This window comes from Letharia columbiana (genome assembly GCF_014066305.1).
Source record: "Letharia columbiana isolate WasteWater2 chromosome Unknown Sc0000000_s0, whole genome shotgun sequence".
In the NCBI taxonomy this organism is placed as follows: Eukaryota; Fungi; Ascomycota; class Lecanoromycetes; order Lecanorales; family Parmeliaceae; genus Letharia; species Letharia columbiana.
In genome coordinates, this window is record NW_023501036.1 from 333,038 (window position 1) to 359,805 (window position 26,768).

General features: G+C 50.3%; 11 protein-coding genes across 11 annotated transcripts; 6 read left to right on the forward strand and 5 right to left on the reverse strand.

Moving 5' to 3' along the window:
- Nucleotides 1-308: 308 nt before the first annotated feature.
- On the reverse strand, nt 309-473 carry HO173_000088 (uncharacterized protein; the record flags this gene model as incomplete). Its single annotated transcript, XM_037302039.1, has 1 exon — nt 309-473. One exon carries the CDS (start codon nt 471-473, stop codon nt 309-311), a length of 165 nt encoding a protein of 54 aa, XP_037170618.1.
- A 97-nt stretch (nt 474-570) lies between these two features.
- Nucleotides 571-946, reverse strand: HO173_000089 (uncharacterized protein; the record flags this gene model as incomplete). Its single annotated transcript, XM_037302040.1, has 2 exons — nt 571-701; nt 778-946. 2 exons carry the CDS (start codon nt 944-946, stop codon nt 571-573), a joined length of 300 nt encoding a protein of 99 aa, XP_037170619.1.
- A 1,638-nt stretch (nt 947-2,584) lies between these two features.
- HO173_000090 (uncharacterized protein) lies at nt 2,585-2,848 on the reverse strand (the record flags this gene model as incomplete). Its single annotated transcript, XM_037302041.1, has 2 exons — nt 2,585-2,734; nt 2,786-2,848. 2 exons carry the CDS (start codon nt 2,846-2,848, stop codon nt 2,585-2,587), a joined length of 213 nt encoding a protein of 70 aa, XP_037170620.1.
- Nucleotides 2,849-4,538: 1,690 nt separating this feature from the next.
- HO173_000091 (uncharacterized protein) lies at nt 4,539-5,459 on the forward strand (the record flags this gene model as incomplete). Its single annotated transcript, XM_037302042.1, has 1 exon — nt 4,539-5,459. The coding sequence occupies one exon, from the start codon at nt 4,539-4,541 to the stop codon at nt 5,457-5,459; it is 921 nt and encodes a 306-aa protein (XP_037170621.1).
- Nucleotides 5,460-5,860: 401 nt separating this feature from the next.
- HO173_000092 (uncharacterized protein) lies at nt 5,861-6,517 on the forward strand (the record flags this gene model as incomplete). Its single annotated transcript, XM_037302043.1, has 1 exon — nt 5,861-6,517. The coding sequence occupies one exon, from the start codon at nt 5,861-5,863 to the stop codon at nt 6,515-6,517; it is 657 nt and encodes a 218-aa protein (XP_037170622.1).
- A 1,625-nt stretch (nt 6,518-8,142) lies between these two features.
- On the reverse strand, nt 8,143-10,109 carry HO173_000093 (uncharacterized protein; the record flags this gene model as incomplete). The annotated part of the gene is made up of 3 exons (XM_037302044.1): nt 8,143-8,200; nt 8,357-9,416; nt 9,470-10,109. 3 exons carry the CDS (start codon nt 10,107-10,109, stop codon nt 8,143-8,145), a joined length of 1,758 nt encoding a protein of 585 aa, XP_037170623.1.
- A 448-nt stretch (nt 10,110-10,557) lies between these two features.
- HO173_000094 (uncharacterized protein) lies at nt 10,558-11,492 on the forward strand (the record flags this gene model as incomplete). The annotated part of the gene is made up of 3 exons (XM_037302045.1): nt 10,558-10,605; nt 10,678-10,867; nt 10,987-11,492. The coding sequence occupies 3 exons, from the start codon at nt 10,558-10,560 to the stop codon at nt 11,490-11,492; spliced, it is 744 nt and encodes a 247-aa protein (XP_037170624.1).
- A 262-nt stretch (nt 11,493-11,754) lies between these two features.
- Nucleotides 11,755-14,462, reverse strand: HO173_000095 (uncharacterized protein; the record flags this gene model as incomplete). The annotated part of the gene is made up of 5 exons (XM_037302046.1): nt 11,755-12,389; nt 12,445-12,947; nt 13,363-14,294; nt 14,348-14,396; nt 14,449-14,462. The coding sequence occupies 5 exons, from the start codon at nt 14,460-14,462 to the stop codon at nt 11,755-11,757; spliced, it is 2,133 nt and encodes a 710-aa protein (XP_037170625.1).
- A 624-nt stretch (nt 14,463-15,086) lies between these two features.
- On the forward strand, nt 15,087-16,405 carry HO173_000096 (uncharacterized protein; the record flags this gene model as incomplete). Its single annotated transcript, XM_037302047.1, has 2 exons — nt 15,087-15,126; nt 15,192-16,405. 2 exons carry the CDS (start codon nt 15,087-15,089, stop codon nt 16,403-16,405), a joined length of 1,254 nt encoding a protein of 417 aa, XP_037170626.1.
- A 1,111-nt stretch (nt 16,406-17,516) lies between these two features.
- On the forward strand, nt 17,517-20,263 carry HO173_000097 (uncharacterized protein; the record flags this gene model as incomplete). Its single annotated transcript, XM_037302048.1, has 5 exons — nt 17,517-17,663; nt 17,721-19,116; nt 19,195-19,457; nt 19,513-19,831; nt 19,899-20,263. The coding sequence occupies 5 exons, from the start codon at nt 17,517-17,519 to the stop codon at nt 20,261-20,263; spliced, it is 2,490 nt and encodes an 829-aa protein (XP_037170627.1).
- A 1,113-nt stretch (nt 20,264-21,376) lies between these two features.
- On the forward strand, nt 21,377-26,615 carry HO173_000098 (uncharacterized protein; the record flags this gene model as incomplete). The annotated part of the gene is made up of 4 exons (XM_037302049.1): nt 21,377-21,402; nt 24,623-25,143; nt 25,239-25,588; nt 26,610-26,615. The coding sequence occupies 4 exons, from the start codon at nt 21,377-21,379 to the stop codon at nt 26,613-26,615; spliced, it is 903 nt and encodes a 300-aa protein (XP_037170628.1).
- Between the last annotated feature and the right edge of the window lie 153 nt (nt 26,616-26,768).

A 26,768-nucleotide genomic window follows, 5' to 3' on the forward strand; every position in this document is an offset into this window, starting at 1 on the left:
ATCTGCGTCGTTGAAAGCGGTGGCATTCATTGTGGTATTTTCATATCTTTACCACATCGCTGGGTTGATGTAGCGAGAAAAAGAAGAGGGTCAAGAGGTTGGAGAAAAGGGTTGGCCCGATTGATGTTTCAGGATCTTTGAAAAACATAGACATCAAGGTGGCATATCATGTAACTGAGCCTGCCCAGTGCATCATTCGCGGCTTTTTCCCTACTCATGATCACTAGGAGGAAGGCAAGGTTTCCAATGTCTTTGCTAATACTTCATTGTTGGCAGCTATCTCGATGGCAGGCGGGAAGACCTCGGAATCACTCCTGGGGGTCAAATTTGGTATCGTTGCTGAAAGCTTCCCACTCATCACAGATCTCCATCTTCTTCGAGCAATTACCACGTAGTTTTTCGACCGCGTCCGCACCGACGCGAAATATAGCAGGTATGGTCTTGCCTGCGGCCTTGCCTTCTGACCGTACCATATCCACGATGCGATCCGCCGCCTTCCTCGGATCGCCCTGTTGGGTGTTGTGCAACGCATTGACTTCAGCTTGGTATAGCTTGTTAAATTTTGCGCAATCAGGGAGTGCTAAGTTGGCCAATTTTGATGTTGGTGGGGGCGAAGATGTTGGTCCGATAATAGCCTGGTACAATGAGGCAGCACTGGATACCGAACGGGGAAATCTCTTCTCGGAGACAATCTACCATGCCTTGTGACATTGACTGTATCAGCAAACTAGATTCGAGGTAGAAATAGCACCGAGGGCGGCTGCCGAGGAGACGTACTTTCGAGAGCACCTTTGGCGGCGGAGTGGGCACCTGCCCCAACTGCACCAGTGTAGGCTCTGGGAGATTTTGGGGAGCTCTTCAACGAGGGCGGCTTCGATGTATCCTGCGTTGTTGACGAGCACGTCAATTCCACCATGAATACCCAACACTTCTCCGACCTTGGCATCGTGTTCGGTCTGAGGTGCGGTCACATCAAGGTCTAGGATCGCAGCACTTGCATCTTTGAGATGTTGAAGTCGCTCGTGGCCTCGTCTGGCTGTGGCTATCACATGATTCCCTTTTGCTAAGATGCTGTGGACGAATTGTTTCCCAAAGCCAGACGAGGTGCTGGTGTCAAGCCAAGCGAGTGGCGGCATGATGCTTGAAACACAAAATGATTTCGGAGAAGTAGTCACCCCATCACTTAGCCTTTGTCGAGCCTCAGGGGCACAGATGATGCTATTTCGGCATTCAACCGTGAACCGTACTAAGATTTTAATCCATGCCTTGCAGTTAAATACGCTCTCACGTTTACTAGTAGAATATGGAATCGATCGCCATTGAAGAATGCAGCTGGCGTGGTTCAGATGGAGCATTGGACGTTTCATTTAATTGTAGAACCTGACGGGGCAGATGGCTTCAGGCCAATGAAAGACTTCTTATGCCAATAGTATGACACAACGGCACGAAACCCGAAGAGCACCTGGGGGGGGTGGCGAAGCGATTATTAAAGATTCTTTAGCCGATGGGCAGTGTGGTGGCGGGGCCAACCATGAGGAAGGAAAAATCGCCCGAAGAGAATGGCGACGTGGTAAAAAGTGAAGAAGCCATAATCAGTTTTTGTGGTGGGTGGGTGATTTTGATCACATTGGAAGAAAACAAAAACAAAAACAAAAACAAAAAGAAAATAAAAAGGCCCAGAGTCGGTATCGAACCAAGGAGCAAAAGGAAAATCACCCAGACTACAGGAGCTCCAGCTTTATTTATTAAAGACTGTGCATATTCATCTGGATGCAAACCCTCGAACCGACGTTAGTGGCAATGCTGTACTAGGCCAAAGCTGGATGAGTAAGGCCTCATCAGTTTTAACTTGGGTGTTCCAGTGTAAACCACTAGGCCATACTGCTCGATGGAAAATATTCGGCTACAAAATAATATATCCTTTATTAAATTTCCTGTGGCCTGAAATTCCTACGACATGCCTCTGAAGCATCGTATCCTTTTCTTTTAAGCTGACTATACTGTCTACCTTGTGATCGAAGTAAGTGTTCTACTCCTTGTCTACGCGCTATGCAATTATACATGGGGTCCATGTCTCAGTCCCCAATATGAGCGTTCAGGCCATGTTTTTGGGTCATTTTGCCGATACCCTCGCCACCACAATGTCTTATACAGGGACGTCAGCCAGACATTTCGCACGACCCTTTGAAAGCCTCGAGCGTTCTTACAAAGCTACCAGCGCAAGCGGTGCAACCTTGGACAGAGAGCACTTTGTCATTAGCGCTGTCGTTCGACTTCGTCTTAGCCCGTCACTTGAAGATCTCAAACAAGCACTACGGCACGCTTGGAAGATGTTGCGGTACTGACTTCTCTCATATTGCGGCCTATTGTCAGGGGAAACCTACAACTACCAAGTCCTTACCCTTTCTACCATCGATTCCTAGCTGTCCAAGACGTTCACCACTGAGCAAGTTGCATCCTCCGCATTCAGCTTGTGCGAGGCATCAGCTTCGATTGAGCTAGCGAAGATGCATCATCTCCCTTATACCTCAGAGTCCTTTTCCGCTCGTTTCATTGACGCATCGATGGCATCGGATTTCTACGTCTACTCAACCACTTCCTCAAAACACTCGCCCATCCACGGTCCACCCAATTCGGAGACGAGGCTCAAAATCTCTTCATCGGCCTGGCCGAAGCCGTCAAGGTTCCCTTGGAGGTGACGCTTGAAATGGAGCAGTCTGCTACAGACCTTGTCCTGCAACTCGTCAATAACGTACCGTCAATGGGGCTGCCCACCAGCACGAACCCAAACTCCTGGTGGCAGTGCACGCTGCGAGATAACGTTCAATCGGCCACCGACATCTTCCATCCTCGCCCGATGCAAGGCTTCTGGCGTCAGTGCCACAGCGGCCACGCACGCTGCTGTTGTTTACATAAATTCGCGGAATGCGGATCCCGGAAATCCTGCGGATAGATACACAGCGTTCTCGAACTTTGACCCGCGCAAATACTGCCCGCCTCCGTATAACAGTGCCAAGAAGGCTGTATCGAACTTCCATACCAAAATTCCAGTGGTCGTCAACCTTTCCTGTCCCCAAGCGAATGCTGCACAGCTCTAAAAGCTATACAGCTTGCGCTTAAATGCGTCAGGTCAGGAGGAGACTTCTTTTGGTTCCTAGCCTGCTACATAGAAAAGGTGTACACGCTGTTCACACGACCACCGCGGCCAGTGTCATTGCCGAAGTACGAGCCCAGCCTGAGTAGTTTGCGTGTCATTGATGACGTTATCGCTCACAACCATGGAGAGACTGTTCAGATTAACGATTTCTGGCTGGGCGTGGAGATTCTGAGTCACCGATTGATGGCATACGTATGGACTCATCAGGCAAAGTTGAAGCTGAGCGCATGTTACAATAAACGGTTCTATGCTCGCGACTTCGTTGAGTACTTTCAAGGGATCTCCTTTAGCATCGCCAGGATTCACAAAGTATACATGCAGAATCTCTTCGAATAACCGCCACTCCCCGACATCTCATTTGACGATATCTTCCACGTAGCCAGGGTCAATTCATCTGTCGGTGAGATTGCCCTCTGACTCGTCGTCGGCGGTACGATCCTTGCGACATCTTACCGTCAATTCTGTCTCGAAGACGTTATCTTCGGGCCTGAGTCCAAGGCCGACCGTCGTATATAGCTCTAAGTGGTAGTCCCAGCTTCAAACCTTTAGGTGCCGGCTCCAAGTACTGCTTAGGGCGTTTCATTGCAAAGCGAGAGGTCATAGGGTTCGAGGCATTGACGGCGCATCGGTACAACTTATTTTCACGGCATCAAGATGCCCGAGGATGATTGGGTCCCGGCGTGGGTATCGGTACAAGTTATCCCTACGACATCAAAATTAGGGGTTCCCGAGGATGGTCGGGTCCAGGCGTGCCAGCCTACTCTGGGAATCGTAGATAGGGATCTTGCGCACTGTCGCGCCGAGGATATGGGGAAAAGTGTGAGACAGCAGTCTGAAAGAACTTGCTATCGTAGGCTCCCGTACCTGTATGGCAGAGAATTGTGGGAAGACCTCAGGATTTGTGCGTGCGGTGATTTGATAGACGATTGGGGTTTGTCTGAGGACTGAGGACTAATAGCGAATCAAGAAATCAAGATATGGGTGGCAATCTCATAAAACATCAATTCGAATATATGACATACGTGTCTAACAAACAGCTCTGCGATCGCTCTCTTTCAGAACCAAGCATAAACAATCTCTCCAATCTCTGTTGATGTTCAGGATCACGTGATAAGTCAAGCTTTGGCGTCTTGGCGCCTCATGAGCTTGGCGCGAAACTACTTGGCGCGCCTCATCCTCATCGCGACCACGGAGTCGCTCTTCCCAGCACTCTTGGACTGATACAACTACGTGTACTACCTCGTATTTTCCCTATCTCTTCCGGTATCTGGATCGGATTATCTCGGCAACAGCTAGCCTGAGCTAACGCGCCAAGATTGTTCCACTTCGTCGCCGCAGGAGATCGTGAGTGAAGCGATCCATCTGACGGACCGTCATCTCAATGCCTCCGCGAATAGGACGCAATGGCGCCGTCGTCAAACCCTCTTTATCCACCAAGAGTCAACAGACTGCCGGACACACTGCAAGCAAGGTCATTGATTTGACGCGCGAGTCCACCGACGAGACGTCTGGAAAGAGTTCTGGAGAAGAGTCGGCAGAAGATGAGGAAATTGACGACGTGCCGGAGCGCCATGGAGAAAGACCTGATGGAAGAAGAGGACACCGAAATTCGAGTGCTGGCATGCAAGGAAGGGTTTTAGGAGCGGTTAAAGCGAAGGAGTCCATACTGGAATACACCTTCATAGTGACAATCTTGCACCATAGACCCTGGGGCATGGGAGACGACCATGCCACAGTTGGTGTGTTTCCCACTGAAAAGGAAGGCGAAGAAGCGGCTTCCAAGGACTTTCTTCAACGGTGTAAAAGCCAGGCCGATGGGTGGGAATCCGAGTGGCGTCCGCATCCAAGAGATGGCATGCTGCAACTCTGTGGATGCTGTGAAGATGGAGAGGTTGATTCGGAGAGGTATACGGCTTCGATCAAACGAGTCCAACAAAAGCGAGTGGTCACTGTCCAGCCATGCGTTCCAAGCGCCGCTCAATCCAAACCCAGGGTCGTCAAACCTCGTCACGTCTACCTCGTCATAGAAGAGCAGAGGATAAACATTGGAACAGACGATCCACGAGGGTTCTACAATGGCCTGGGCGACGCCAAATCTGCCGATATACATGGGATATACGTGGACTTGAGCGCCGCGAACGATTCTGCTCGTGAGATCTATTATGGCATTGTTGGGAAGCTTGATGGCGAGGCAGACACTGTTACCGACACCTTGAAGAACGGCATGGCCAGGATTCTGGTGGCAAACCACACAAAGATGATGACATATTCTCTCAGTGTCATAAAGAGATCCCTCAAGTAAGACAGATGGTCTCCAGAAGGCATCCCCGAAACCAGCCGGATATGCTGCGATGGTGACTGCTCTGGAGCATTCAACTCTCCTTCTCGTTCAACAGCAACGCCTATCTGGCAGAGTATAAAGTCTGCCCAGATGGTCGAAATCTTGGATATTGGCCTCTGAGGGTAGCCACGCGCATGCTGTTGGCCGTACTCCATCGTGCGGCCTTCAACTACCAGTCTCACATACAGGAATGCAGCCATAAACTTCCAGATCTTTTCTGTGTTCGCACGCAAGCTACGTCATAAATTCTATATGCGATCAAGCGCCACCCATTCAAGTGCTTCCCCCCTTCTCAACTCCATCCTCCCCGCCAATGTACATTCATCCTCTGCAGTGATGCATCAAGCATACACCAATCAGCCATGTTGACTTTTGTCCTGCTGACCCTCCCAAGAGAGATCCGGGATGAAGTCTATAGCCACCTTCTCCAATGCGGTGGCCTCGCGATAATGCGGACTTCTCACCAAATGAACCAGGAAGCGAGAGATATTCTTTACAGAAAGGCGGTCTACCGAATGTTTTTCAATTACGACGAACGTCCCCAAAACATTCAGCTCAATTATGTAGCTGTTGTACATATCCAACATTTCAGCCTTCAATTCCAAATGGCCAATCTCACCAACATTCGTCACGCCAACGAAATCAATACTCTCTGTTCTGATAGACGCATAATGCGAAGAACTTGCTTAGTCGCTCCAAATTTTAGCGTACAAACATGTGCAGTACTGTCTCGCATCGATCTCGATGGTTTTAGAAGCTTGTCCGTGTTTCAATGTGTAGTGATACAGGCTGTAGTCAAAGAGGGAGCGGCAGTAACAGAAGATTCATTTCTTGAAAATTGCCGGAGACGCATAACTAGGATGTACGTCTCCTTGAGAGAGCAACTTGCGCCAGCTTTGGGGTTTGCAGACAAGCGCAAAGAATATCACCTCACTCGACGGCTTGTCTTCTACCCACGAACGAGGTCTTCGGCAACACCGACCATGACCCCAGTCACGCACGAGGTCTACCATTTCTAGGCTATGTGCAATTTGGCAGTGCGGCCATCTGGTCGTGGGTGCCTTCCATTGCATGTTTCTTTGAAGAGATGTTCAAATGTTGGCAGAAAGCAACTTGGGATTACCAACTCGACAGCAACATTACAGTCTAGGCTCTACTGCTGCTACTGCTTCGACAAAGGTGCCTACTTCGATGGCTGTCAACCTCCGCAGCGGGGTAATATGTATGCTACTACAGCATAAACTCCGTCAATCTCAAGCTATATATGAAGTAAGCGCATGCTCTGACACCTGCTGGGCGATCCTTCCGCGTCTCTGCCCGGAGTCACACCAGATCACCAAGAGTGGGCGTTCGTGTAGCTGGTTGGCTAGGGAGATAGCCAAATCCCCGTTCTGTGCTTCAGAAAGAGTCAAGGTCCATGAATGTGAGCCCTTGCAAGCCGCAGCGTGATTGTCTTAACGCCTGTGTAATTCAAGGTTGCATGGTCCTCGAGCCCTTAAAACGACGGGCGCAACGCCTCAGATCTGCCTGCCGAGTGTCATTCCCCTCAGGCCTGCGAAACCACAGAGCGGAATTACCCCACTTCTGCGGCCTTCTTGAAGTCGCACGAATTTTGTCGTTGATGTCTGAAACCGAAACACCGCCTCGTTGCCGTAAGCGAGGTTGTGAGGAATACCAAGCGCGTATCCGTGCATTCTTAGCCAACCATTCGAATCCAAGCCACGTGAATTGGCATGGCGATGGCCTCGTGACCCTAATGCTCACGTTGAAACGTGCTTTTGAGACATGATGAGCCACGATCAAGCAAAGCTGTTGCCTTGCACTGCTTGTTTTCCGCGTGACTGAGTATAAAACGTTGTCCCCTCACCCTTTGCCTTCCCGTCCCAAAAACATTCCCCGAATCTCAAAAGCCCCTCCGAGTGACACAAACCCCAAGCGCATCTGTCAATTCGAACCTCTCGCCCATCCCTGAGCCCGGTCTCCTATCCCCTTACCCGCCCTCGCACCAAACCCTCTCCGCGAAAGCTCCCTCAATGCAAGAATCCCTCTCGGCCGACGAGAAATCAGCAGCGGTCTTTGCGTACGGCATCATCAGCATCTCGGTCGTCTACGTCCTATCCCACCTCTTGTGGACGAATCGGGCCGCACCTACCAGTAAGCCTCCTCCCACGCTTCCGATACCGTACACGACAGAAGCCCAAGGCTCACGATCGTCTAGACAAGGAACGTAAATGAACGCTGCGGCACCTCAGCAAGGGCCTACGACTACGGCTAGCACAGCTCGCAGGGACGTTCGCCGGGGGGTTTGTTTTTGGGTTGAGTCCTCAGCTTCGGCGTTGCGTGGAGGATCTGGTGTGGCTGGGAGTCAGAAGAGGCTTTGGGATAGGGCGATTGCACGGGTTGGCGTTTGTTGGGATTTCGGTGGAAGCTATGGCGACTGGGCATGGAAAGGGTAGGGACGGGTTGAGTTCTTTGGGGGTTCGCTGTTTCATCGGCTGGGTGTTAGCCTTCTACGTGCGGTTGACAAAACCAGGCACGGGTTTCTTGTATGATACGGGTCGGGTACCTGCCCGCTATGCAAGTTATGTACAACGGAAACAAACCACAATATGAACACATTATCAAGCCATCCTCCATAAGCAGTTTACGCATCATCGTCCCACTCGTCGTCCGAGATGTCAGAAAGGTCGTCACTGTCCCACCTGCACGTTCAAGAGTTAGCACGATTTCTTTGAGACATACTCCCCGGCTTACGAGACAGTTCGGGGATGACCATGAGCCCGCTGCGTGCAAGACATGTCTTGCGACCCGAAGAAGGGCAAGGGCAAGCAGGGAGTCGCTCGGCGAATTGCACTTACTCATCCTCCTCATCATCGCGGGCCATCATCAAGAACCGTTGGAGACCCGGATCGCGACCTCGAGCAGGCCGAATGGCAGGGGGTTGAGGCCTTGGCGGTCCAAATGGTACAGGTGGCGCGAGTGGTGCAAGTGGTACAAATTGTGCAGCGACTGCAGCGACTGGCACAGGAGCAGGGTCGTCATCCTCATCCTCATCATCGTCGACATCAAAAGGTAATCCATCCAGCCCACCACCGAATCCAAGTCCAAATTCCCCGTCATCGCCCCTTTCCAACTCCCACAAGCGCATGTAGCAGCCGCTTTTCACGGTGTTGTAATGTTGGTATGGATTGGCTTTGTCGAGATAAGCCCCGCAGAGATAGCAAAAGTGGGTATCGCATTTGAAGCAGATCATATGATTGCATCCATGCGTCTTCTGGGCTCGGGCATCGCATGTAGGGCACGGTTGTGTATGTAGCTTCATGTAGTCTTCAGATGCTTTTTCCTCGGCTGTCAGTTCGAATTGGGAGCGTGGGAAGCAGGTGAAGTATTCGCCGTGCCAGCTTGCTTTGCAGACTTTGCAAAAAGCGAAGTTGCAATCTTCACAGATTGCGAGGCGTTCAGCCGGTGGAGGTAGCTTCTCTGGGGGGCCATTGCGGTCATAGGTCTGAGGCTCCTCGGTCTCGTCTGTGCCCTCGGTTTCTCCCCCTGGATCGGGTTTGCTTTTGCTGGTACGAGCTGGTCCTTGACACCATTGGCGAGGGCAGTAGACTGTCCTTTTATCAGATTCGAGGCGTTTCTTCCTCTTCAATTTGATGTAACGTAGGACTGTATCCTGCTCTAATGGGATTTGTAAAAGCTCGCTTGGTTCAAGCGTGCTGTCCTTCGTTCCCTTCTTCGGCTGGATCTGATCGGCTGCCAGGCCTACTCTAGGTTCTTTGCCACAGTCAGGCGCGATACACTTGACGCTTCCGATATCACCTTCAATTATGCAGGTGTTGTAGTAGTCTTGGAGACACGGTACGCAAAAGACGTGCCCGCAGAGTAGAAGGCGGTGACAAACGATTCCTTTCTTAGCATCTGTGCCCATGTTATCAGCCAATTATCCATTTTTTCCCCTTCACACGGCCTACCTAGACAAATGCCACACTCGAAGGTCTCCCGCTCGAATTTTGCCCGCTTGGCATTCAGGTCGAAATCGAGAAGCGACACTTTGAGATCAGGCGAGACTTCCAGCACTTGGTCATCAGCCTGAGCCATATCGAATCCCCTCTCCGCCGCCTCTCGCAGATGGTCAATGTACGAAAAGACCACCTGGTCCCTGCCCAACTCCTCCCATAGTGAGTGACCCGCTTCTCTGAGCTCTTGCAACTTTTGCTCCGGAAGCCACGAATACTGCGATTCCAGATAGAACACTGGCGGCTTCTCGGCCGGATATCCTTCAGGCAGGGAGAGTCGTAGGTTCAGGGCTGGCAGGTGTGATATCCGGTAAACGTCTTCGTTTGTAGGGGGAGCAACCCCATTTTCTTCAATCTCCAGCTGGGAGATCTCTTCAATAACTGAGTGTGGAGGGGTAAGCGGCCCGACTGGAGGTGCACCATCAGCGGATGGGAACCGTATCGATAAAGGTTCGACGGGTTCAACTTCGATTGAGATGGTTGCAGAAAAGGGATCTGAACCTGGTTCATCTAGCACCAACTCAGGGTATATAGCAGCGAGCGACGCTAATTCGACTGTTCGTTCATCTTCTTCCCCTTCAAGATCATCGGCCATAGTTGGGGTTTTGATTTGGAGACATGAGTCGCTTCTTGTACCCGTGCTGTTGGATGTTCAACACGGCAGACAAGTGAAGCAGGAGTAGAGACGTTGCCGAGTGACGATTCTATAATGTCTGGGCCCTTAGAGTCACATTTGTGGCAAAAGTGACTCATGGTCACTCACTAATTTTCCAGAACGCCAAGAAACGGTCGCGGCACAAGCGCGCCGAGGCTAAGCGCTTGTTCAATGCGCGTTTGCGCCCATCCTGTCCTCGAAATTGGAAACCAAACAGAGCGTCCATGCAATCATGTTTGCTGCATCCTGGTACAATGCCAAATCGTTGGGGGCTGTACACCGACTCAAAGTCACGATCGGGATATCCAGGTTGAACTAGCGTTGACCAGTAATTCGCATACTCCTATATATCCCGTCATACCTTATCACCTCCAATCTTGCGGGCAAGATGGAAGCCACACCACTCGCGTCCCTATCATTGACGCACGTACACTACGTGAGTACTCTTCTCTCGCATTCTAATCCATCCTGCCTGACTTCTACATCCCCACTCACAATCGTCCTATAGAACCCTCACGATCCCATATCTTACCTATGCGCCTGGCTCGCGCTCGCTCCTCAATCCCTCTGCGTCATCTACGTAACCCTGATATGGTCAACGCGCGAAGTGGAGATCCTCCTCATGTTCATGGGACAAATGGGCTGCGAGGCGCTCAATTTCCTGCTCAAGAGGTTGATTAAGGAGGAGAGGCCGAAACGTACGTCCAACGGAGGCACCCTCATTGCGCGCGCATTGCTGCGGCACTCTATAAAAGATTGCGTTGGAGTTGGACCACTTAAGCGTGAGGAAAAAGACTGACACACCGGTCGGTTATAGAAATGTACGGCAAAGGCTACGGCATGCCCTCCTCGCACGCCCAATTCGTCGCTTATTTCTCCATCTCCCTCTCCCTTTTCCTCCTGATTCGGCATAACCCGCCAACGCCTCCCCAATCATCTCCGTCCAGCCAACCCTTACCCTACAGCCACCGGCCGCTGAATCTGCTTCAGCGCTCCTTCCTCTCCGTCCTGACCATGGCGCTCGCTGCATCCGTCGCGCTCAGTCGCATTTATCTCAATTATCATACTCCAACGCAAGTCTCTGTAGGATGTGTAGCGGGTGGTGCTTGTGCGATAGCTTGGTTTGGAGCTACGGAGTGGGCGAGGCGGGAAGGGTGGGTAGATGTGGGGTTGGATAGCTGGGCAGGAAGGATGGGGAGGTGGAGAGATTTGGTTGTCGAGGAGGATTTGGCTGAGAGTGGGTGGAATGTTTGGGAGGAGAGGAGGAAGAGGCGGAGAGAGCAGAGACAAGTGAACGAGGTGGGAAGGAAGAAGAGGCGATAGTTGGAGTGGCTGCATGACGGTTCCCGGGAGTCAGGGGACCAAGCCAGGAGTGTAGTGTGACGCTTTTACTTATCTGGTCTGGACTAGAGCTGACTTCAAAGCCGTGTGGGAGGTTGTATTCAACGCTCTCTTGAGGACCCAAATGCCCTGACGCGCCGGCCACATACCCTTACCTAGGAGCTTCCAATTGCCCGTTCGTCGTCTCCGTCATGGTTGTTCCTGAAATTATATCGAGCCATTCATGCGCCTATTAATCATCTCCTCATACCACAACTACGTCCCCTTCCTCGTTCGGACGAGAAATCTCGTAGCTCAAGATTGTATGATCGCAATACATCATCAGCAGTCGAAACCTTCTTGGATATTGCGCTCCTATCCTCGGACTGACTTGCGGCAGAGCTTCTTCATGTCCCTGGATGGGACCAACGGCCATACCCATCAACGGCTTCCTTGGTCTCAACCCCTTGCCTTCTTCAGAGTTGAAAGGGAGGATACACTCGATCTTGTACCCTGATTGCTTTTGAGCCTCCCATCTTGTCATTGTCAAGATGCCCACGCGGCCTACTTGGTTTCCAATTACAACGACACCCAATTCTGGGATTTGCGCGATCATGTTGAGACGTTCCATTTGAGTTAGGTAATTGAAGCCTGGTGGCATCTTTTGATTCAACGCTTGTTGGCAGAGCACTTGGCTGTGGGATGAGTCTGGCGGGCGTCTTTTCATGTCAGCATCGAAACGGATGTCTCGAAAAAGGTGGATATCTCTTTCATCGGTTTGGAGTAGGTTGAAAGGTAGATCGATGAAGCTCGGGCAGGTCTTAGTGTGTGTGGTGTCCGGAAACCGATCTATGTCTTTCTTGAGCCTTGGAGATGGAGTCTTCAAGTCTTCTCCGGCCGCTGCGTAGACGAGTGTTAGCAAGCCAAATGAAATCGTGCTGAAGCTACAAATTACCTTCGGTCGTCTGTTGATTGGTCTGGTCTGCCGCAGGTATCTCTTCCAGGTCCGGAAGATCCGAGTCTTCATCTTCCAACATGGAATTTCCATCCGAGAGTAATTGCTCAACTTCTGCAGCTTCTAGTGTATGAACCAACAGATTAGGAGAAATTGCCCCGAATGCCGTAACAATGGCCTCTTCACCCTCATCAAGAGCATCTTCGTCGAAAGCGTCATCGATGTTATCAGTTTCGTCCATCTCCTCGTCCGCTTCATCTCCAGCTTCATCTTCACTCTCAAGATCTTGGTCTGCAATTGTGACCGCTGCACCTTGCACTGCGGTTTGGATGGCAGGAGGTACCGTTCCAACAGGTAGCATTCCCGGCACCGAGCCCAAAGCTGAGAATCCAGGATGCCATTGTGAGTTATTACGAACCACTTCTCCCGCTTCTGAATTGTCTATCAGGGTATTGCTTTCATCCACGCGGCAGGCACAGCCGAATGTATTGACAGGACCTTCGCTAATAAAGATTTCGGAGTCAGCATGCCCTTTACAGCCTTGGATTCAATTCTCTAAACACCGAGAAGCCATAATGTGGGAAAGGAACCTTATAACTAGAGAGGAATGAGTCATGGTACAAGCGCGGTCAGCCAAACCGGAGAGAAGTCCATCCAATCACAGGATGGGATGGAAGGCACGTCTGTAGAACTCCATGTCGTCACATACATTCAACTCATATAGCAAGAAATGGTGAAGTGAGGGCCAGAAGCCCATAGAATGACCTCAGATTTACTCCAAATACAAGTGTAGAGAGGTAGAAAGGGGTGAGGAAGTCGAACGACAAGGACCACGTCCGAAGTGGAACAAGAAGGGGGGGTGGTGTGAAACCCTTCCTCCACCCTCAAACTACGTCTCACAACTCCTGAACAACGTACCTAAGTCTCGAAGTTCGAGGATCCAAGCAAGCAACAGTCCAACCTCGAGCATCTGATTCTCTGAAATGAGTAAAAGTGCGACTAGCGAGAATTTTGTTTGGCTTACGAGGACCAGCACTTCCAAGAGTCTCAAGGATCCGGGTACCACCCCAGATATCCCATACGATTGTACATCCGTCGATGTCTGTGCTCGCCAAGTAGCTCCCCTCAGGGTCTAGACTATTATCACAGAATGCGATATTAGGTATGTTTGCCACATGGCCTCGAAGAGTGACCTTTCTACCTAGAGACCGATCTCTCGAGGCGATTGAGTTTCTTGTCTCACAAGCCGTGTACCTTTCCATCGTTTTTGGAGGTGGACGCGTCAAACAAGAAGCCAGACTCCTGTCCGGGCTGAGAGAAGGCGCAAAGACGATAATCTCCCTCGTATTCGAACTCACTGCCAGGAGCCTAGTGCCTTTGTGCGTTGCAAGGCCCCAAGCACTGGCACCAACATTCTCATGGAACCATGCGGCCAGAACGCGAAAGCCTGGAGTCCTGTGGGGATCAGCGACAGGAAGAATGAGATTTGCCCAGCCGCTTTCTCTGTAGCGTTTGAGTTTTTGAATCTCATAGGGATCGGGTCCAATGAGAGTTTCGGCCCCTTCGTCGATTGCAAGAGATATAGAGCGCAAATTGTAAGAGATAACATCGCCGTCGTCGCAGGCGACCACGACCACTTCCTCATCACCTATCTCACCAACGATCAGGTGGTTAACAGCATGTGGTCTACTTCGGTCCAAAAACCCTCTGAGACCTGGCCGACTTCTGGGAAGGTCGATGACAAACTCTGGCTTAGGGGTAATGGTTTGTTCGGGGAAGCTGGGCGTATAGACGTAGACTTTGTCGATGTAGGCAACAAATAGAAGGTTCCGGTACTGAGACAAAGCGGTCTGATCGTGAAAATAAGCTCCAGATATGTAAACAATGGGGTTACTCAACCTACCAGGTTGTTGCGGAACATGGCAATTGGTGGGGCCTCGACATCTTCTTTGCTACTACCCGTTAGTCTCTTATACATAGGCGCGGAAAATATTGCATGCAGACAGTGTATATATCATTCTAGTACACATTTCGCAAAGTCAAAACTCGATGAGAGCGCATTAGACATCTTGAAGCTGGAAAGAAAGTCATTGACTATGGAACAGACTCGAAGGTTTAATACACTAGGACGCGGATGGCGAGGTGGGCATATGCTCAAACTCGGACGGCTGAGACGAGCTCCAAAAGTCATTGAAAGGAGGTCCAAGACATACTCAGGATACTAAAAGACTGTCGTTAGCACCAGTGAACAATCGAGTACAAGATTTATACTAACCCTGACCTTGCCATCTTGACGTGAGCAAGGTAATACTCTCAACGGAAGCGATTTCTTCTCGGAGGCCATCTCGGCATGCCTCGACCTCCGTTAGTATATAAAGCCATGAAATTGTTGATGTTCAGGTGTCGTTGCCATCAATTAATGAGGCTTGCTGGAAGACAGCCCCACAGCGGAAGGGATCTCAGCATTTCACCTTGATTACCCGGCGCAAGACCTCGTCACTGCCGAGGCCGCCCTCAAAACCCCCCATTGGCGCCATCGTATTTTCATTGTCATATCAACGATATTTCCTGTGAGACCCACCTTAGCTGTCATTGTCCTGGCTTGCCTCAGATCCATCTTCACTAAGAATCCCACCGCCACTATGACGGTTAATTCTGAACAGCGCAACATTGTCATCATTGGTTCGCCACCCTCAACATTACCGTCATCAAGTCGCATTGGTACTGATACTGGCATCCATATGCAGGCGGTGGGATCATCGGATGCACATCGGCTTACTTCCTGACCCGCCATCCATCCTATGATCCATCGAAACACAAGATTACACTCCTCGAAGCATCCAAGATCGCAGGAGGCGCATCCGGCAAGGCCGGCGGGCTACTGGCACTCTGGGCATACCCAAGCAGTCTTGTCCCTCTGAGCTACAGGCTACACGCAGAGTTGGCAGCATCTCACAGCGGGGCAGAAAGATGGGGATATAGAAAGATGCATTCCGGGTCGCTTACTGCGAAGGGGCGGACAATTGGACAGCAGTCTGCCGCGAATGGAAACCATGCCAGTGGCGACTCAGTGTCATTGCAAAAACTCAAGGACAAAGTATCCCGAACATTGGCAGCGGCTGGCATACCTAAGGATTTGGGTTGGGTGGCGGCAGACAGCGCGAGGAGCTACTACGAGATGGGAACACCGGACAATACAGCTCAGGTCCATCCGTATCAGTTTACAACAGCTATGGCTCAACTGGCCGAGGACGCAGGTGCCGAGTTCATTCTCGGCTCTGTGACAAGTATTGACAGAACTGGTGGCGCCGTTAAGTCCGTGACCTATAACGACAAAGCAACTTCAGAACCACACACCATAGCAGCTACAGATGTTATCATTTGTGCCGGTCCTTGGACGAGGAGTATCTATCCACCAGCTCCCATATCAGCCTTGCGAGCCCACAGCGTAACGATCCGACCATCGAAACCCATTTCCGCATATGCGCTGTTCACAGAAATCAGCCTGCCACCTAATTTTGGACGGACCGACACATTCCAGAAATCGAACCGGGCGCACTCGAAACAAGTGACCCCAGAGATCTATGCCCGCCCCAACAATGAAGCATACGCCTGTGGGGAGGGAGACACCATGGTTCCCTTACCCAAGACGACCCAGGACGTGGTAACCGATGACTCGCGCTGCCAAGACATTATCGACTACGTGTCCTCCATATCAGACGAGCTTCGAGATGGTGAAGTGACGGCCAGACAGGCATGTTACCTACCGAACGTCCAGGCTGCAAGTGGTGGCCCTTTGATTGGCGAGACTGGTGTAAAGGGGCTCCTGATGGCTGCCGGGCATTCCTGCTGGGGCATCCAGAATGGACCAGGGACTGGCAAGTTGATATCGGAGTTTGTGTTTGATGGCAAAGCGAAGAGCGCTAGTATTGGTAGCCTCGACCCAAGGAAGGTCTTGTAAATGCAACATGCAAATGCTGCGAATGAAGGCCTCCAAATAACTGAATATTCCCCACTATTTGCCAACATATGAGCCAAGCAGCCCCTATCCACCAAATCCGCTGCGTCAAATTTGAGCCGAAAGGATCTGAGCCCGGAAGTCCTACAAAAGCCCCAATATACCAAATGGATCGCATCTTCTGTTAGTGAAATCTACCACCCTACCGCACCCATTTTCTCTTCGTTACATCTTCTTTATTTCGGATCATGTTAGACTCCCGACCGGTACGCTCCGCTTTCCCGAAAATCTGTCTCACCTCCTTTTTCTCTTTCTTTGATTCGTCGATCTGTACAGGTACCTCCAGCTTCTTTAAAGTATTAAATACTATGATATTTTTAAATCTTGGGGAAATGGGAAAATATCTTATTATTTATTACGCTTAATTCTAAACGAAAGTCGTTATATTATTAGTATATACTATCGAAGAGTATATATATAATAGAAATTATAACTACTAATTTAGATTTAGACTTAGTCGTTTACTTCTTATTTCGTTTAGATATAAAAAGCGCTTCTAGATCTTTAAACGTTACGATAAATCTTACGAATAAAAGCGATATATTATTGATATGAATGCTCATGAAGGTAGTGACTGGGGAAGCGCCTTATATCGATATGAAAATAGCGTTAAACGCTTTAGAATACTTAGTCTGTGGCCGTATGTAAAAGAAGTGTTTTTATAATGTAAAATATTGTCCAATATAAAAGATCAATCTACTTGTCTCGTGTAGGACCGATAACACACAATGGGATGGGAAGCGCTTTCCTAGGCACAAAATGAATCATAACGATCTTTACACATTGTTCAACATTTGAGGCAGTGTAGTTGTAGAATTCATGCGGCTTTTCGAGCAAAATATCGTAGCCTTGGATCGCGGGAAACTCGTCATCGCCCCGCAACCGCCCCTCCAAAGAACAAGGAAGCATCGTCTTCGACCCACGACTCACTCTCTAGATGCTGAACTAAAGATACGGTCTTCATACCCGATCATCCAAGCCTTGTAACTCCAAGGACCAGCCTTCTTGCCGAGGTTCAAAGCAACCCTCCCCGAATGACTCAAGGCAGGTGACGATGGCGGACCCAGCCGCGAAACTTACCCCCCCTGCCTCTCCTACAGCCTCGTTCTACGACTTGAGCGACGATGAAGAAGGAGAATACAACACGATCATGCATAGCAGCTCTGGTCGCGGCGTGAAGCTGTTGTTCTCCAAAAGCAAGGTATGCCCGAACCCGAACACCTACGGAGCGTGCAAAGACTGACAACTGGCGTGCTAGGTCTATGTACATCCAACGCCCTCATCCAAAGACAACATCCCCGGCTTCATAGCCCTCATACAGCAGAAAAATCCCACCTCCGACGCGCGACCTAGGACTAGCTCCTCCAGCTCCTCGAAAGCAGACCGTGCTACATCATACCTATTAGCCTGGCTACCAGAGTCCTCATTAGGAGATGCCTTGGACTCTTATGTCAAAGTTGAACTTTCTGACGCCTCTTCGCCACCAAAGAACACACCCCTTGTGCCCCAGCCACCTACATCCACATCTCACACCACACCAATAGGCACGTACGCCTTTGCCGTTCCAGTTAGCGAGATCTACTCACTCCTCATAAGACCGCCCAGTCTTGGCTGGTGGTTTGGTAGTGTCGTTATCAACACCCGAGCAGGCAACAGCTTCCCCTCCCTTTTCTTCCACGACGACGAATGCCAGTCGACCATATTACAGAAGAAGAAGCTGGTGAGGGAGAAATTTGATCCATTCAGTGAAGATGGAGGCGCATTCTGGGGAGGCGATGAGGTCTTGCGGTGGCTGAAGAGATATGTGGTCGTTGAGAAATCTGGCGCAGATCCTTCCGTATACCTCATTGAACCAAGTGCGGAGGACAAGCTTGGGTTCAGTGGAAAAACATCGACGCCAAACAGTCCAAAATTGGGCAGCAAGGCTGTCGGTCCTATGAGCATACAGGGGCCCGGTGCAGCGTCGAGCAGTAATCGGGACGCAGGAATGGATCCAGTCACAAAGGCGCTGAAGCAGGCTAGGTGGAGCTTTCTGGAGAAGATGAGTCAGGTCACAAGTTTCACGAGGAGGACTGCGCAGGATATCGTGGAGAATCCTAAGGTGCCACCGCAGGTCAGGCGACTGATGAAGAATCCTGAGGTGCAGACCCTGCAGGATGAGTTTGACAGCGCGAGGGTCTATCTTGCAAGGTGGGCTATGGGGATTGCGGAACAGAGTGAAAGGGAAAGGAGCCAAAGGATCTTTACGGCGCAGGATGTACTCGAGATGGAGGACAGTGATGTGGGAGAGTTCGAGATCCTGGATATGGAGGCCAACAATCTCTCGTTGGCCGAGAAGAGGAAGCCTCTCTCAATGAAAGAATGGAGGAGCTTCTTTGACACGAAAGTTGGTCGGCTGCAAGTCACCGTCGATGAAGTGAAGGAGAGGATCTTCCTTGGCGGTCTTGATCCGAACGATGGCGTACGGAAAGAAGCATGGCTCTTCTTGCTTGGGGTCTATGACTGGGACAGCACAGCAGATGAGAGGAAAGCGATGATTAACAGCAAAAGAGACGAGTTCGTCAGGCTGAAAGGGGCGTGGTGGGAGCGGATGGTGGACGGCAGCGGCAATGCCGAGGAGACTGAGTGGTGGAAAGAGCAGAGGGGCAGGATAGGTAGATACTCTCTCTTCAATTGGATCGTTTCAAGAGCAACCGGCTGACACATCCCATTGCTGGGGATCTCACATATAGAGAAAGATGTCCACCGCACGGATCGTCAGATTCCTCTCTTCGAGGGCGAAGACATACCTCATCCTGATCCTGACTCACCATTTGCAGAGGTCGGCACCAACGTTCATCTTGAGCAGATGAAAGATATGCTCCTCACCTATAATGAGTACAATCGTGACCTTGGCTATGTCCAGGGTATGAGCGATCTTCTGGCTCCTATCTACGCCGTTGAGCAAGACGATGCTGTAGCCTTCTGGGGATTCGTTGGTTTCATGGACCGGATGGTATGTCTCATACCCTCCATATCCAGGTTGATGCAGCCAGCTAACGCGTCTCTAGGAGCGCAATTTCCTCCGCGACCAATCCGGCATGCGCACCCAACTCCTCACCCTCGACCACCTCGTTCAACTCATGGACCCAACCCTCTACCTCCACCTCCAATCCGCTGACTCCACCAACTTCTTTTTCTTCTTCCGAATGCTACTCGTCTGGTACAAGCGTGAGTTTGAATGGGCCGACGTTCTCCGGTTATGGGAGTCCTTATGGACGGATTATATGAGTAGTAACTTCCATCTATTTATTGCGTTGGCGATATTGGAGAAGCATCGAGATGTCATCATGGAGCATTTGAAGCATTTTGACGAGGTGCTGAAATACGGTATGTTTCATTCTTCTGGTGTCGGGGTACTAAACATATGGCGGGAACCTAACGAATTGTTTGATAGTCAACGAACTGTCAAACACAATCGACCTATCCTCCACCCTCCTCCGCGCCCAAGCCCTCTTCCGCCGCTTTCAACGCACGGTCGAAGCAGTCGACAAGCGGAATAACTTCCCCACTCCTAGTGTCCGCCAGCGCAAGCCAGCTGATAAGCCATCCCCACCAAAACCCAGCAACTCTGGCTCCACATCAGCGATTGACGGGCGAAGACAGCCTGGTAGTAGCGCAGGGATCGATGGGGGAGAAGAAGGTAAGGGAAAGACTAGGGAGAAAGTCATCAGTCCGGAATTAAGGCAGTTGCTGAGTAGGAAGGTGGAGGTACTGGATAAAAATGGGGTGAAGGAGCATGGAGGCGGTGTTGGAGCATGACATCAGGATAGCAATGCGTTTTGGGACTGTCTCCTAGCATGCGTGATGTTCCTCCCGCTGGGCCTTATAACGCAGCGAGAATTATTATGAGATGTAATACATACTCATACCCATTCACCCACGAAGAGAGATGGATGAGGTCTCTAGTCCGGTGCGAGCCAAACGATCCAAACGAGCTACGCGATACTACCTGCAGTCTACCTTAGTCTGCCCTATATTAATTACCCCACCCGAAACTTTCGCACAACGCGCACACCTTATTATTGAAATCACACCACAACCACGCATCCTACGGACCTGAGGCCTTCAGTACGGTGATCAGCTCATTATTTGGTATAGGGCCCGTACCAATAATGAAGCGATCACGACTGTGGGCCTCGGACCAAATGACCCCTGAGCCGCAAAGACGCGTCCTTTCGAAGGCAGCATTCCCTCCTCTCACTGGTTTAATACGAATTAATTGGTTAAAAAATTTGGTTGTTAAAGAATAGGTTGATGGGGGTGGGTTATTTGGGGGTTGCGGGGCGTTGTGAGGTGTGGGCTGGGTGTGGGGGTGGGGGTGGTGGGGTGGCCGCGGGGTGGGGGGGGGTGTGGGGGGGTGCGGGGTATGTGTTGTCCGCCTTCCCTCTAGATTCTTTTTCTGCCATTTTTTTTCGACATCGGCACGCTGTTTTGTTTCTTCGCTTTCCGACTCTTTTTTCTATTCGCATCCAACCACACCGTTCTTCTCCCGGATTGTCTCTTTTCCTTTCGCTAGTATCGCCTCCGCGAAGATCTCCTTTCTTCGTCTTCTGTACCTTGGATATGTATCGTTGCCTCGTTTGAACGTATCCGACGTGGTTGGTCTTGACCTCGGCCTTGTTTCGGTAATGGATTACTGGGGTGTGCCTTCGTAATCGTTGGTACCCCGCCGCTGTTAAGAGTTGGGTTTGGTTTGTTTTTCGGGACTCCGGGCTGTGGGTCCTTTTTGTTTAGCTGGGGTTCGGGTTAGGATCGGCTTGTGGGCTCTGTTTGTGGGGACCCCTTTGCTTTCGGTTGTAAACGGTTGTGATTGTTCGTCTTGTCGTTTAGGAGACTTCTTTTAATCTTTATATTAATTACCCGCCAGCCTTTATGGATGATCCTTGTTACGTGCCGCAGTACTAATCTCCTGCGACTTGACGACCACACTGTGCGATGGCTGTAGAAACATTAGATCTACGCGTCTGCACCCCATTGTCTACTTCCTTGGCTTCTTTCGCATTTCCTTCCTTGGAGCATCCCCCTCCTCCTCCTCCCGTCTCTTCTTTCCTTCATCCGCGAACCTTTCAATAGCCTTCTCCAGCTTCTCCTTCTTATCTTATCCCCTCGCATTCACACCATTTTCCCATCGCCGCCTCCTGCCCTAGAACAACTCGTTCCACTTTTTCTCTTGTGGTCTGATGTTCCGGGTCTCCTCGTCGAGGGTTCCGTCGGCCGGCTCGGAGAGCAGATCGTATCTGATTTGCGCGAGACGGTGATTTGTTTTCGTTGTGGTCATTGCGACTTTGTGGAGTGTTCTCGATGACTGTTTCTCGTCTTGCACGGTTGAAGTCTTTTTTTTAGGGGTCGGAGGTGACTTTGAGGAGGGTGTAGAAGTCGGTGGTGTGATCGTTGAGGTCTTGGGAGGGCGTACTGGTATGCAGAGATCTGTTTGAGGCCAAAGTCATAGGAGAAATCGTATTGCGACGTGAGACTGAGGTTGCCTATTCGAAGATGGTATCGATTGGAAACTTCAGCCTTATGAAATCAGGTCTTGGCTTCGACTTCTCTTTCTTCCAACTCTACAGACAACGTTCCTGTTAAAAAAAGATCTTCTGGACAGCTCAGACCCTGATGGCTTCCTTTCTTTTATCGACCTTAGATTCTGTTGTGCTGATGGTGTTTTCTGGGTGCTTACGCTTGTCCTCCATTGGCGGAAGCCGGCGATCAATATGCAGGTTGCTGTCAGACCGAGGGTCGGGTGGGAAGTGGACGGGAGTGGACGAGGCTGGTGAGGCTCGGACTTCCTGGATTCTCCCACCATCTTCTTCACTTCCATTTTCAGAATCGTTCTCAGCACAAGCAGCCCTCTGACTTCAGAAGAGTCGTTTTTTCCGTCCCTTATGAACTCCCTTATGAACTCTGCTGCGATCATACCAGGCTGAGAATAGACATGGATCCACTCAGTATTTCAGCTAGCATCATTGCCTTGCTCCAACTATCCAGCACAATCATCGGGTACCTCAGCGATGTCAAAGGCGGGCCCAAAGAATTACAAAAAATTCGGCTTGAAATATGCAGTGTCCTCCCCATGTTAAGCATTCTTCAAGACCACGCGGAGCAAGCAAAAGCCGGCGGTCTCTGGTCTTCTACTTTGTTGTCTCTCGACGGGCCGAATGGGCCGATTCAGCAATTCAGAGAAGCGCTAGAACGGTTGAGACTCAGATTAGTCCCTGTTGAGGGTTGGAAAAAGGTCGGCAAGGCCTTCACTTGGCCATTCGAAAAGGACTAAATACAGAAGATTTTAAGCACTGTTGAGCGACAAAAGCTACTCTTCACTCTCGCTCGTCAGAACGAGCACATTGCCTTGTCAAAGGCCATCAAGGGCGATGTGAGGGACGTACATAAAAGGGTCAACGAGATCGGAGAAGGAGTGGCTCAATCGCAACTTAGCGAAAAGCACCACAAGATTCGCCTGTGGTTGTCCGGACTCGATCCATCGTCGAATTACAATAGGGCGCTTAGAAAGCGTCTTCAGGGAACAGGTAGCTGGCTTATCAAAAATGATGTCTTTCGTGACTGGAAGCAAGATCTAGGCCTGGGCTCAATCATCTGGCTCTACGGCATTCCTGGATGCGGAAAACGATTCTCTCCTCAACAATACTGGAACATGTCCTTGAAAGCTACCCCCCAACATCCAATACCGCTGTGCTATATTTCTTTTTTGACTTCAACGATGTCAACAAGCAACAGCATGAGGGCATGATACGCTCCTTGCTCAGTCAACTATCCATGCACTGCATTAGTGTACCACCAGTACTGGACACACTGTATTCTTCATGTATGAATGGTGGACGAGAACCGACCTTCGAGGCACTCCTAGAAACACTCCATCAGGTGACAATCATCTTCAAAACCGCCTTCATTATTTTTGACGCTCTTGATGAATGTGAAGAAAGGCCGGAACTGATGGCGGACATCAAGCAATTGGTTGGCTGGAAAGACACAAATCTGCGAATCCTAGCAACAAGCCGGAGAGAAAAGGATATAGAGCACTCAATCTTGCCTCTGACGAAGGATGAAAATAGAACATGTATCCAGAGCGCACTTGTCAATGCCGACATTCGAGCATACGTGCATGATCAACTTCGAACAAACACGAAATTGCAAAGATGGCAAAAGGAGCCGAAAGTGCGAACGGAAATCGAGGACACGTTAGTGAAGAAAGCTAATGGAATGTGAGCGGATTGATATCTCTCAAATCTACAGCTGAGGATCATCCGCTGACTTAGAAAGGTTCCGATGGGTAGCATGCCAGATTAATTCATTGGGGAGCTGTCTCACCCTTCCCATGCTTTGCAAGGCTTTAGCGACTTTGCCAAGGACGTTGAACGATACCTACGCTCGTATTCTTTCCAACATCGACGAAGACTATCAGCAATACGCCTTGCATATTCTGCAGTGGTTGGCTTTCTCTGCGCGGCCAATGCATCTCAAAGAAATTTGCGAAGTTGTTGCCATTGACGTCAACGAAAACCCCCAATTTGATCCCCAAAGGCGGCTTCGGGATCCACAAGACGTAGTAGAAATATGCTCTAGTTTAATCACAGTGACACATAGGTCATCAGGCAACATCGAAATCGATCAGAAGTCCCCGGAAATACTACGGTTCCTTTATCATACTAGCCCACTTCTCTGTCAAAGAGTATCTAACCTCAGACATCATTCGTCAAGGACAGGCTGTCAAATACAGTCTTCAGGACATAGACTGCCATGTGACTTTAGCCAAAGACTGCCTTGCCTACCTCCTTCATCTCGATGAAGTAGGCTCTCTACCATCTGGAGTCTTCATAGAGTATCCGCTTGCTCTATATGTAATGAAAATATTGGATCAAACATGCTCGAGTGGCCGAGAAAAGCGGTTACACACTTTGTCAAGACTTTTTTCTGACAAAGGGAGAAGCATTCAACAATTGGATCCGACTAAGAGCATCCGTTGCAGAGTCCGTTGGACTATGCGGATCAGTGAGACTGCTCCTTGATTGGGAGCTGATGGCAACGCTGAAGGCGGGCCGTACCACAATGCCTTAATAGCAGCCTCAAAGGGAGGGTTTACTGAGACAGTACAATTACTCTTAGAGAAAGCGCTCACGTGGGCACTTCAGCCCCTTGGCACGGTACTGCTTTACAGGCAGCCTCGTCTTCAGGCCATGTTGAGATAGTGCAAATGCTCCTTGAGGAGGGGGTTGATGTCAATGCACCAGGCACATTTCGGTTTCTGCCTGGTACTGCATTGGAAGCGGCAATCGGGGCCCGCAACGAAGAGGTAGCGCGGCTTCTCATTGAAAAAGGAGCAGGTGTCAAAAGGGTGGACCGTGCAGGCGAGGACCCACTTGAACTTGCATCTTATCAAGGGCTCCGCAGAGTAGTGGAGCTAATACTTGACAAGGATGTCGTTGTTAAAGTCCAGGGTGAGAGATATAGCCGAGCACTGACGCCGGCTTTGAGAGGCGGCCAACAAGAAATTGTCCAGATACTGCTCGACAAGGGTACCATCATCAACGCTCAAGCGATGAAAGCCGCAGGACATGGAGAAGGAGCAAACGTTCTGCAGATGCTACTTGAGCATGGAGGTGACCCAAGCGTGCCGGATAGACAGGGTAGAGCTTGCTGCCATCATGCATCTGCTCAAAATGACGTCGCAAAACTTGAATTGCTCCTCAAGTTTAAGTCAAATCTGACTGTGAGAAGCAAGGGCGAACTTGCCTTCATCACGAAGCCACTGGAAAGAAGGGCAATTCAAGTGCAGTCCCCTGGCTTCTGAAAGAAGGTCATGATCCAAATCTTCCAGATCGAGATGGTTGGACACCTCTGCATTGGGCCGCCAAAACCGGAAATGCGGAGACAATTGAGATTTTGGAATACGCCGGTGCTGAATTCAGTATTGAATTCATTATGGGCTGGACACCCGATGATGTGGCTGTGTTCCATCACCACAAGATATCTTGGAAGACCAAGACTGCTTTGGGTTGCGGTGTCCAAACATCAGAACCCACACTAGAAGAAGACACAAGTACCGCAAGCCTCAAAGCAGAGGCAAGAGATGTGGGGAGGCGGGCTTTTACTGACATATTCCAAATACTTGAACGTTGTTGTGGCTGCAACTTGTTGAGTTGATCTTTAGGTGCGCTGATGACCATTCGTACTGATAATGACAGAAATGCCGTGGACTAAAGCACAAATGCATGACCTGCCGAGATTCCGGAGAGCTCTTCAACTACTGCTTCAAGTGCAAGCAGTCGACAAATGATACCCATCCCGGTCATATTTTCATCGAGTCTCCTGCTATTGAACTTATGGCGTAGGTCTAGAGTAGCACAGACGCTTGAGACATCGGGGCGCTTGTTCTTCATAGCTACGCATCTGCTAGCATCATTTCTGCACCTGTTCAGTTCTCCCGCCAGATGTATACTCCAGTCACTCTTGAGGCTAGATCCTTGAACTCATAACGCCAAACATGCAGCCATATCCTTCCCCGTCCCCTTCCCGTCAACATCTGATGATAAACTGCGTCCATCCTCCACTTCTCCCTACTCCTCTCTCCCTTCAAAACCATCCACACACTCCCCAACCGCCTCAGCAGCCACATTCGCGACATCCAACAGATCAAAAGTCTCCACGCTCTTCGCATGAGTGAGCTGGAACTCCACATCGCACGTTCCATTGCCCCAGTGCTCGATTCCAGAGCGCCAGCAAACTGACCGCCTATCACAACCGAGCCGTTCGCGCAAAGGGTGGGATCCTACAATGTCAAAAAGAATATCCGAACAATCTCATTACGCGCATTTACCATTCAAGATCACAAAAAGGGAGGGGGTTTTGGAAGCAGGAATCTGTAAGTTTGTCCTCGCTTGCATCGCTTCCTCTCTCCAGATCCCACAAGACTTGCCTCAATCCCCAAAAGTAAAAGTAGTATGTGCACTGAACGCAATCCCCACAAACCCTCCCCTCCAACTTCTCGGTGCGAGCCACGCGAACCGAGCGAGCGAGGCATTCGCCTTCATCATCGCTTCCATCGCTTCCCCTCTCCAGATCCCACAAGACTGACCTCCATTCCCAAAAGTAGCCGTAGTATATACAGCCCCCCGGACGAAATCCCCACAACCCCTCTCCGCCCAACTCCTCGGTGCGAGCCACGCGAGCAAGGCGTTCATCTTCGCTTGGATCGCTTACGGAATGAGTACTCGTACCACACCTGTGACCGAAGATGCACGCACTGTTTTAA